Source organism: Polistes canadensis, unplaced genomic scaffold, assembly GCF_001313835.1.
Source record: "Polistes canadensis isolate GaletaPanama2010 unplaced genomic scaffold, ASM131383v1 scaffold_205, whole genome shotgun sequence".
Taxonomy (NCBI): domain Eukaryota; kingdom Metazoa; phylum Arthropoda; class Insecta; order Hymenoptera; family Vespidae; genus Polistes; species Polistes canadensis.
In genome coordinates, this window is record NW_014569752.1 from 19546 (window position 1) to 30985 (window position 11440).

Consider the following 11440-nt stretch of genomic DNA (forward strand, 5'->3'; position numbering starts at 1 on the left):
CATTTCTCTCATTTTTGCGACGGGAGAAAACCATCTTGAACACCGAAATATCTAGATTTCTATTCGAAATTAGAAAAATCGACAAAATTTTAAATCGATGATGGCGTCTAATTGCCTTTTATGGTATATATAGATATAGTAAATGTATTATTAGTATATTATTTAATAAATTTCCAAACCGTTAGATATTTCTTATTAAATTAATGTAATTGTGAGTGAATTTGAAAACAAAAAATATATAAAATATATATATTCTATTAATTTATCAACGTTGACTTTTTTTTTATAAAAAGAATAATATTAAAAATAAATTATTAAGTGAATATTTCGAGTACATCTAATTTGGCAAATGATATTAGTTATTTAAATTATATACGATAGAATATATTCTGTGTAATGAATTGAATGTTTTGAATTGAGCGCCATATTACCATCTATGGAAAATAATTACGATTATCGATATAGTTTATTTCGAAAGATATTTTAAATACACATATACAACTTCATATAATATAATTAAAATTCTCCGTAATAATAATAATAATAATAATATTTTAGCCGTTCGAATGAGTTAAAAAATAAAAAAATAGAAAAAAAATGCCTGGACGTCAGAAAACGGGAAAAAAATATGGTAAAATGGGAAAAGGTCGATCATCCTCACCGACAACAAGAGCACCACCACCACCACCTCGTCAACAAGGGTGAGTAATTATTCTACGTCAAAAGACTTACTAAAATTAATTAATGATATGATACTATTAAAAGCATATTTTACGCGATATCGTGCAACTAATGTAGAAACTATTGCAACATTTGCGCATAGACGAAATTCGAAGAGAAAAAAAAATGACGGTGATTGAAATGACCGATCGTGCAATTAAAAAAAAAAAAGAAAATTATATGGGTAAATTTTTGTTTGAATTTTATCGATTTAAAAATTGTATCGATTAATTAATTTGATCGACGACCAAGATGTAAAATCAAAATTGCCGCCATTTTGCGCGACAGTCATTTATAGTTTTCGATTTATTTCGCGTGGCATCTGGAATTCTCAGGAAATATCTACTGCGCATGTGCACGCGCATTGTCCGTTAATATTGGTAATTGCGTAACACCATTTCCAAGGGAATAAAATCCATCGTTGTAAAATTGGGTTGGTATTAGCAAGTGAATCGTTATCAAGAGAAGACGTAGTTTAATCTTGTGCTTACGAGAAGTATAAAACCTAAAGGAAAATCCAAAATGCCACGACGTGGACGAGCATCGGGTCCTCCACCGAGGACGTAAGTTTTTATTCCTATTTATTTTTCCTTTTTCCTCTATATTTTCTATACCAAAAATTTCATACTCATCCATCCGTTTATATAATATTAACAAGCAAATTCGATTTTATATTTAATATTGCATCACATGATCACAAGGTTTCCTTGTGACGTAGGATAATTGCATTATGATATTAAAAAAACAAACAAACAAACGAAGGAATACGTTTATTCATTTAAAAATGTTTTTTTTCTAAATGTTCATCATTTTTAAATTATTTTTTTTGCATTTTATTATAGTGTAAGGCCATCATCGCCATCAAGATTCTCAGCACCGCCAACAAAAGCTGCAGCACCCCCAGCACATGCACCAGCCTCAACACCAATGGTTGCTCAACCAGCAGCCCAACAGCCATCTCTTATGGGACAAATGGCTGCGACTGCTGGTGGAGTAGCCATTGGCTCCGCTGTTGGACACACCATCGGTCATGCAGTCACTGGAATGTTCAGCGGTGGCTCTAGTGAATCAGCAGTTGCACCAGCTGCAGCTCCTGTTCAAGCTCAGAGCTCACCAATGCCTTCACCAGCAGGCGGTGCTTGTTCCTGGGAAGTTAAACAATTCTTAGAATGCGCTTCAAATCAATCTGATCTTTCTCTTTGCGAGGGCTTCAATGAAGCTCTTCGTCAATGCAAATCAGCTAACAGTAAGTACATTTAAATATAATTTTTATATCATTATCAAAGATTGAGTTTAAATGAATTTGGGATTTTTAATACATGTTTTTCTTATTTTTCAGATATGATCTAATCTGGATCTAAATTATATATCGGCAGTATGAATATAATAATAATTATTTAGAAATATTATTTAGAAGAAATTTTTTCATATTCTGTTTTATCGATCATTGGAAATATAATTCAATATTATATAAAATATTTGTGTAATTTGCCTATACGTTTTATCTGTTATTTATGGAATAAAACAAAATTAGTGTTACATAGTATATTTATAGTCACAAATTAGAAACGAATTATAAAGAAATAAAATAAGTTCTGTCATAATATGTTTTTTTTTTAAATGTCTTTTACGATATATAACTTTTAAGTTTCCATGTACATGTATGACTATTGTCAATAAATAAAACATCCTAATAGAGCCGATGCAATGTACTTTTTTTCAAAAACCCTTAACATATAGACAATAATAAAAAGAAATAAATTGTTGCAGACCGGATATTATAATTGTACAACGGCAAAATCCTGGAATGTTTGGAAATATAGCTGGGACAGCTGCAGGCGTAGCTGCGGTGTGTGATTGATTGTCAATAAATTTAAATGATATTTAATTAAACAACACAAATATCGCATTGTTATAGATATTATTTTCTTCTATCAGGGTACGGTCATTGGTGATAAAATTTCTGGTCGTAATGAACCTACCTCATCTCATGATGTTGCAGTAAATAATTCCGTTAATCCCTGTAGATACGAAGAAGAACAAATTTTAAATTGCATAAAGGATCAAACGGATTTGCAAGCTTGTGAATTGATTAAAAAAACGTTCATGGATTGTAAACATAAATACAGTATGTGATTTTAGTAGACATACATTTCTTCATTTTAAAATCCCTTGTATTATAAAACATGAGACTCATGGATACGCTTAACATTTCAAACACGATTCCTACTCATGCTGAATTTAATCGGACAAACATAAGAAACAAGAAATGTAGCAGCAATTTTGGCACATAAATATCATCACCAGTAGACATTAAAATATATAATGCAAGGAATTAAATAGATTATTATTACTATATTATTAATATAACAAATGCCTCTTTATAAAATAATCCATTTCTTTATACAGATATTAAATGAAGACAAATGGTCGTTGCATATATGAAGACAAGAGAAAAATAATTCTACGATTGTATTCTATATATAAATAAAAACAAACAAATAATAATTACTTTTATTATATGTTTTTTGTTCTTTTTTTTTTTTTTTGTTTAAACTAATTTCTACTTTCTCTTTATATATACCATAGTTTAAAAAATTAAATATTTTTTTTTTTTTTTCATTAAATATTACCTTACATTGATAATTGATAGAAGGCAGTTTATATTATTTTTCAGGTATAGCTACAGCTATGCAAAATTGTAAAAAAAATATTCTAAAGACTAATAATCCGACTGCTAATTTTCAAAATATAGCTAGTACTGCTACGGGAGTAGCTCTGATGGTGGTTCCAATAGTAATAAGTAAATTTATTTCACAAAAATGATGTATTCTACAATATTATTGATGAATTTCTTATTTGCTTTTTTTTTTTCTTCTTCTTTTTCTTTTTGTTGTTGTCAATGACGCAGAAACATGTTATCGAAAATGCATTGTTCAAATGTGTGAATTATGAATTCAGCTGAAGCATTATCTTCAAATTATTCCATTGTAATTGAAGATAAATACTCTCGCTAGAAATTCTATAATTTTTGGAGTGCGTTTCAAAGAACAAAGATCTTGATATTTGTAAAAGCTTTCCATAATACTTGGTTCGAGTGTCAAAAAAGATACAGTCAACATCGCTCGCAAGCTTAATGTTATAAATGTTTTTGTTCCGTTTTGTTTTTTTCTTTTTCTTTTTTTTTTTGTTTCTTTTTTTAAGGAAAAGATATTTCTATAACTTACTAAGAGAAGAAGAAACAGAATCGATAATAATTCAGATCTGCTATTTAAAGTTAATCAATGGAGATTGTTAATCTAACGAATAAATAAACAGATTACAATCTTCTGAATAAGATTAAATAAAGCTATTGTATACAAGTAATATATAATGTGTGTTGCAGCGCGATAATAGTCATTGTAATAGTAATAGAATTAGTAATAGTAGTAGTAACCTCTTAATTACACCAATAATAAATGATTTATGAACATATTTTATTAACTTAATGCGTTCTCTGAGATGGGTTTTCTTTTGAACAAAGGGGGCAGTTAAATGTGCGAAATAAAACATATGGTAGACTATCTTTTTTCTGTCTTTAAGACACGCATCACCATAAACCCAGCAACCGTGGCTGCCGCAATTCCCAAACCGGCTTTCCACCAAACTACAGAGTCCTGTTGTATCAGCCCAAATTGGTTTAAATGTCTGCAACGTAGAATATTATAAATTCATAAGATAATTAACAAAGAATACAAATATTAATATTTTACGATTAGTATAAAACAACCCTCACCACATTCCGATATTTGAAAAGTTTCATAAATATGTGACATTTAATTAAATGAACAAATTTTCTTGCACGTACAATCTATTACACTCATGATTTCACTTATCCATCAAATATAAAGAAACATAGATACAAATATATTGATTTAATAAATGTATGATTATTTTAATTATCATGTGATAAGAAAAATATGAATTTTTTATTTAAAGTACGTCAATAAAATAATTAATAAAACTTAATAAGACACTGATGATATCGGAATGATTACACTTATGGCTGAAATATATTAAGATTGATATGAATAAATAATTAATTATAAGCACGATATTAATTAATAATATGTTACATTTACTTTATTTTTTTTATATTATTTTTTTTTTTTTTAGTTAGATTAGGCATATAAATTATTATTACTCTCTGCCTGATGGAGAATATAGCAAAAAAAAAAAAGAAACAAATTTGTATATGAGATATTGATGAACAATTTCAATGATATATTAGTCATACGAAAATATATGACATGCTTCATGCTAAAAAAAAAAAAGAAGAAAGAAAAAAATTAATAAATTGATTAAAAAATTGAGATAACATGCTATGTGTCGGAAACTATAATACAAAAGAAACCTTGTAAAAGAATTCCACCATTGAGTGGGTGAGGGTTTGACAAACAACATGTGGACCATATGCCTTAAAGGGCTGAAAAGAGTATGTGGAGTCATTGTTATGAGAATTTTAATTCGTGCTAATGCAAAACTAGTGTTTGAGCAAATCGACTCCAACACGCAATCAATATAGACCGATAAACCGATAAATTTGTATTATAACAATAATAATAATAACAATAATAACAATAATAATAATAATAATACGTGCAACGAAAAAGAAAATACATATATTTATATATATAAAGCGTTATAAATCTAGCCAATGTAAAATCTAATATGATTCACGATTTGCTCATAAGCTTGTAAGTTTATGTGTATAGAGAAAATCCAGACCAACCTGTGTCTATAAAATAATACCCACGCTGGTTGAAAGCGGCTAAACACGAAATTTCTTCTTGTTAGTTTCTAACATTCATTTTAATTCATTCGCATTTATATATGAATTTATATACTTTAATTCTTTTTTGATTTTCTTTTTTTCTTTTTTGTAAAGACAAATTCCAATTACGCTTATTAAAAAAAGGAATAAATAAATTTAGTAGATCGAATTGATAATATAAAACGTTATTTCATCGAAAAAATAATATAATTATGCACTTTGTTTCTTTTTTTATATTGCTTTAATCATTTTTTCTTGTTCTTTTTTTTCTTTATTTTTAAATATTGAATATATTGAATATGTATATTTAAATTCCTGTTATATTTATATACGGAATGTTTATTAAACTTACGGAAATGCTGCCATTGTAGCCAATTTGACGAATATTTCTCTACGTACAGCCCTAGAAACACTATAAGGTTGTGGCGGCATCAACTTGTATTTACTACAAAAACTTGCCGGTTGTAGTAAATATTCTTGCTTAACTTCGGCAAGATCACTTTTATTAGCTATTATTAATACCGGTATTTTACTATCTGCGAAATATTTCTATAAAACAATATTAACAATCGTTATTATTATTATTATTAATATTAATATATAATAATATAAAGTAAAAAACATTTGTCAGAATCTAAAAAATATTTGTACAATACTTACGATATAAATTCGTGCAATATATTCAAATGATTTAGGATTAGCTGTATCGTAAACAAGAGCTGCTGCATCGCATTGTATTTGTGTAGGTGTTAGAGCATCCTGAACATTCATTATATTAATATCCTTTAAAATTATTGTCTTTTCTTGACCATATACGTGAACCGTATTGACAGTAACATGCGTTGTTAAAGGTATTACTTCATCCGTTAATTTCTAGAAAAAAAATATAATACTTGAATATATGGGACAAGACATTAAAAGTGTATTACAAAAGAAAAAATATAAAATACCTCCAATTTAGGGTCGACAAAACTTCTGCAAAGAGTTGTCTTACCACTATTCTTTTGTCCAATAACGTGACACGTGTAAACGTTTCGACTTGATTGTTTCTTAGCTAGATCTAATTTTTTCTCACGAGTGACTACTACAGCACTTGTTTGACATTCGTTATTATACATATTATATCCAAGATATGCCATATATTCTAATGTTTTTTTAACATTCGTAATGGTCAATAATGCCCATTGACACATATAGCCTTGAAAAGTAATCCAACCTTTCTCGTTGGTTGGCACTGTATGCTTATATTCGTCACCCCATGGCGGACTCCAACACCTTGAAAATAATGAATCTACTTCTGGCGGGGATAAAGCTCCATCACGATCTCTATCATGTTGCATAAATAATAACGTTAAGAATTCTTGTCCCTTGTGTGATAACTCAGTTGTACAACCGGAAGGAACTTTTAATCTGCGTATAAATACATCGAAGTATTTCAAAAAACGAATGATCAAAAATATTTTGTGTAAATAATATCTATAAATATTTTTCTGCTTACTGAGGATGTATGTATTCCTTAGACATTTGTAATTCGTTATCATAGCCAAATTTCCTTAATACGGCCCATGTCGTTTCGTTTCTACCACGTTGAATAAATAAGCACTGGAGATACATAAAACCTAATCAAAGGTAGAATTTGTTAATTTATAAATTTTTCACAAGTTATTAAATGTATATACTTTGTGTATAAAGTATACCTTTCATAGTCACACAACCATTACAAATTCCATCATGAATATTTTTTGATAATACTGCTTTAACATCTTCTAAAACTTGTGGTTGTAGAGGCGTATTAAAGCACCATTGTTGAAATGCATTTAATTCCATGTCATTTAACAGGCCATCATTGTCTAAATCGCATATCTGTTATTGAAAATAAAAGTAATTTTTGATTAGACTTTAATTAACAAAAATATAACGTGTTAAAATAATCAACTTACCTTAAAAATTCTTTGGAGAGCAGTTTTACATTCTTCCGTAAGCTAAAAAAGTATGTAGATCATAAAGATGTTTTATATACTTTATGCATTTAATAATTAACAAAAGAAAGAAAAATTGATACCTCTTGTATATCGTAATTATAAAGAGGAGTAGTTGGATGCAATACAGCTTTTTGTGCATAATAAAACGTTTCTGATACATTTTGTAATGTTTTAGCCGAACACTGAAATAATTAATACATTTATGTGTACATTTATACTAAATAGTCGAAATATTCGAACAATAAGTAAATTATTTTACCTCTATACAACTTTCTATTTCTGAAAATTCTTTCATTATTGGATATACAGCCTGCAAAAAGAATAAAATAATTTTGAATAGATTTAAAACCAAATACAATTAAGCCTTTGCACTAAACAACAATTTGTGAGGCTCGTGAATATGACACACTAAGTTAATACATTAAATTATAGTAGTGCAAAGGATTAATAAACATTTAAACATATAACATACTTCTATAGTAGAATAATCAACCAAATCAATTTTGTTTCCAACAAGAACAACTGGACATCGGTTGCTAGTAGAACATCGTCTGATGAGAGGCAACCAATACGTAGCAGCTTTGTCAAGAGTATCTTCATCTTCGACAGAATAAACAACGCATATTACATGAGCTTTTTGTATTTCTTCCGCTAACTGATCATCCGTTTGTTCTGCAGCTGAACATCAATAAAAGTAAATGAATGAACTGTGATAAATAAAAGAAAGTAAAACTACCAATTCAATGCGAACTATTTATCTACCTGAATAATCAACGATATGAGTTGGTACTTGTTCAGGAGTGACATCGGCAGGKATGGTGATTTCTTCTGCCTTGCTAGGTACATCCTCAGCATATTCTTCGCTGACAAGAGACAATATCAAAGATGTCTTACCAACCCCACGTTCACCGATCAACAAAATTCTAACGTTACGTTTAGGTATCACTACACGATGCACCATCTTTGCTAATAATAATAAATTAATCCTCTTCCCTTTAAACCCCTAAATATTATTGGTTAACATTTTCTTATTGCTATTCATCCTTCTTTAAACTCACATAACCTATAAACCAGTCTTTCATTCAATCGTTTGTCTATACGTTAAACGTTCACCTTCTTATAGGATTGATTCTAAATATATATATATATGTATATATATATACGTATCTATATATACAATAAAGTTCAATATAACATTTTTCCTCTTTCTTTTCTTTTTTGAATTAATAATTAATCTCCATTTTCCGGAAAACCTCTGGCACTTAAAAATCGTCTTCTACGGTTGTAACTTCTTACAGACGTACACACACACACACACACACACACACACAAGAAAGCAAGTAAGCAAGCAAGGAAGGCACGCACGCATGCACGCACGCACGCATGCACAGGGGAACGCAAACCTCAGAGGGGGAAAAAAAACGTCAGTTTCACCCGCGGCGACTGAACTTGCGCTTCGAGGGTGGCCGTTTCAAGGTTACGTTCTCTCTCGCACAATTAGAGAATGATGATATGTATATATACATATATAATATAACGCACGTGCTCGTGACAAAGTCATCATGTTCCTAGTAGCATTCAACCTAGACCGGTGTATTCCTTCGATTTCATAATTGATGCAATGAAAGTAAATAAATTAAATTAAATATTCCTTTACGACGAGAAAGATGACGAAGATTTCACAAACCTAGTACCACAAACGTTTATTCTTAGAATTTATCGGTTGATTCATCTCATGAGCTTACTAATCCACTTCTAAATCTAAAATAATAATTTATTTATATTAGAAAGCTTGTGTGTGTTTTTTTTTTTTTTTTTAATTTTGATTATACGAATTTATTTTTTTAATAATCGAATGATCATTATTATAAACATTTCGACTTTTTAGGTTATAATTATTAATTTAATTTACATATTTTTTTTTTTTTTATTTAAATAACATGACGAAGCAAATAAAGAAAGTATAAATAATGATGGAAATGCTATTTCTGTTGGTTTGAAAGAATCATTGAATACTTACGTATGTAAAGTGTGTGTATATATTACGTAATAAGTGAAGAGTAAATCCATACATATCGATACGTTTTTTCTTCTGATTATTATATTTCTTAATGATTTTAACATGTTATATAGGTATTAGATTTCTTCGGTATTTATAATTAGATAATCGATACGATAATTTCAAAATTTTTTCTATTGTTTTCAAAAAATATTCCCACTATATTCTTTTTATAAGAATGTCGACAATTTACCTTCCGAGAAAACGATCTATTATTATACTAGTGTCGATAATTTATCTTCTGAATCATCGGTCGATAATTTATCTTCTGAAACATCGGCCGATAATTTATCTTCTGAAACATCGGTCGATAATTTATCTTCTGAAACATCGGTCGATAACTTATCTTCTGAAACATTGATCGATAATTGAATAATTTTAATTTATAGTATACTATTTAAGCAATACATGTATGCGTACAATTCACACGCGATAGAAGTAAAACCTTTAGAAAACTAAACTTTCAGAGAATGAAAGGAATGTTTACATTTTATACTACATATACTACATTACATATACAGACTCAATTGTTAAATTACAAAAAATTATATTATGAAGAAAAGAATGAAACTTTCAGTTTTTCTTGATGAAACGTAAAAGAACTACAGAAAAGGTATTTCCATATTTCTAGGGAATATAGTAATAAGGAAGGTATTATACAAAAAGAAAAATACCTACATTACTTCTGTATGTTTTGTTACTAGAAACTTTGACCATAGGGATTTTTTTATCGTAACTGTATTTACTTTAGATATTATTGGTGGAACATAGTGTCAAAATGACTCACTACTTCCGTTTCCCATTCCCCTTCCACATTTGAGCGTACAATTTAAAGGGGATAAACGGAATAAATCGTTCATTTCGAATTCTCTCCTCAATTATTAAGGGTCTCTACTAGTAGAATAAATTTCCCTTCTCTCTTCGAATTTTGTTAAACAATTAATCAGGTATAACTTATATTTATATTTATTTAATGTTATTATTAATTAACTTATTTTCAAGTTTGTAAATTATTGTACTATTAAGGTATAAAATTTGATTTTCAGATTATTGTAACTAAATTTAATCTTGTTTACTTTCAAGCACGTTTAACAAGGACAAAGTTTCTTATTACATCTACATTAGATATAATACATAATTTACAATGGCAGAGTCACGGTAAGTGCATTTTTTTATATTAATACATATTAATATATGTATTGTTTAATTTTGAAAAAAAAAAAAAAATTAGAAAAGAAAAATCAAATTTATAAAACACGTGGTTTTCATTACTTATAAATAAAATATTACAAAATATTACGATACCTCTCTCCTTTTATATATATTTTCAAAAATGGATTTACATTACTTTCATAATTAACACCATATATATTTATTTATTTATTTAATTTAATAAAATTATCATATATGTTTATTGAAAATTTAATTGAGAGTAGGAAGATGAAATGATAAAAATGCGTTTAATATAATATTTTCTAATATATTTTTTCATTTGTATTTTAAAAGAAGAAACGATGGGTGGAATAGAAAATCTGGATCAGAATCAAGATCAAAGAATAATAATGTTTGGCAAACCAAAGCTAGATCAAAGACTACATCGAATAATAAAAAATATAACGAAAATTCAAGAAATAATTCTCCAGATATGATTATAGAAGTAGCTTCTAATAAAGTAGGAAAACTTATAGGAAGCGAAGGTAAAACAATAAAAAACTTTCAACAGAAAAGCAACACCAAAATTTGTGTAAGTATATATATATAATCAGGTTTTTATTGCACAACTTACAAAGTTTTTTGCAATGTCTTATCATTATATCACATATAATTATCTCACATTTTTGGCTTGCTCTTATCACACCTCTCGTC

General features: G+C 28.4%; 4 protein-coding genes across 7 annotated transcripts in view; 3 read left to right on the plus strand and 1 right to left on the minus strand.

The window, feature by feature from the left end:
* The first annotated feature begins 1096 nt into the window (after nucleotides 1-1096).
* Nucleotides 1097-2423, plus strand: LOC106789851 (coiled-coil-helix-coiled-coil-helix domain-containing protein 10, mitochondrial). Its single transcript, XM_014754375.1, has 3 exons — nucleotides 1097-1283; nucleotides 1563-1966; nucleotides 2060-2423. Exons 1-3 carry the CDS (start codon nucleotides 1243-1245, stop codon nucleotides 2068-2070), a joined length of 456 nt encoding a protein of 151 aa, XP_014609861.1. The 5' UTR covers nucleotides 1097-1242; the 3' UTR covers nucleotides 2071-2423.
* An 18-nt stretch (nucleotides 2424-2441) lies between these two features.
* On the plus strand, nucleotides 2442-3182 carry LOC106789852 (coiled-coil-helix-coiled-coil-helix domain-containing protein 10, mitochondrial-like). Its single transcript, XM_014754376.1, has 3 exons — nucleotides 2442-2569; nucleotides 2659-2848; nucleotides 3130-3182. Exons 1-3 carry the CDS (start codon nucleotides 2528-2530, stop codon nucleotides 3138-3140), a joined length of 243 nt encoding a protein of 80 aa, XP_014609862.1. The 5' UTR covers nucleotides 2442-2527; the 3' UTR covers nucleotides 3141-3182.
* Nucleotides 3183-3589: 407 nt separating this feature from the next.
* LOC106789850 (mitochondrial Rho GTPase) lies at nucleotides 3590-9728 on the minus strand. Of its 3 annotated transcripts, XM_014754371.1 has the most exons (14): nucleotides 9536-9728; nucleotides 8278-9276; nucleotides 7988-8193; nucleotides 7775-7825; nucleotides 7596-7697; nucleotides 7474-7515; nucleotides 7231-7396; nucleotides 7032-7152; nucleotides 6484-6943; nucleotides 6194-6406; nucleotides 5886-6082; nucleotides 5492-5530; nucleotides 5114-5185; nucleotides 3590-4407 (listed from the first exon to the last, which is right to left on the minus strand). In XM_014754371.1, the coding sequence occupies exons 2-14, from the start codon at nucleotides 8474-8476 to the stop codon at nucleotides 4281-4283; spliced, it is 1995 nt and encodes a 664-aa protein (XP_014609857.1). In that variant the 5' UTR covers nucleotides 8477-9276; nucleotides 9536-9728; the 3' UTR covers nucleotides 3590-4280. The 3 variants fall into 3 exon arrangements, with proteins under 3 accessions (XP_014609857.1, XP_014609858.1, XP_014609859.1); XM_014754372.1 differs by lacking the exon at nucleotides 5114-5185 and having other exon boundaries at nucleotides 9536-9726; XM_014754373.1 differs by lacking the exons at nucleotides 5114-5185; nucleotides 5492-5530 and having other exon boundaries at nucleotides 9536-9727.
* Nucleotides 9729-10385: 657 nt separating this feature from the next.
* Nucleotides 10386-11440, plus strand: part of LOC106789871 (probable ATP-dependent RNA helicase DDX43) — a 5015-nt gene continuing 3960 nt past the window's right edge. The window contains exons 1-3 of one of the 2 annotated variants that reach the window (XM_014754395.1): nucleotides 10386-10521; nucleotides 10621-10732; nucleotides 11081-11318. In XM_014754395.1, coding sequence (XP_014609881.1) covers nucleotides 10719-10732; nucleotides 11081-11318 — 252 coding nt within the window. In that variant the 5' untranslated portion in view covers nucleotides 10386-10521; nucleotides 10621-10718. The remainder of the gene's footprint in view (nucleotides 10522-10620; nucleotides 10733-11080; nucleotides 11319-11440) is intronic. The other variant, XM_014754397.1, reaches the window with a different exon arrangement.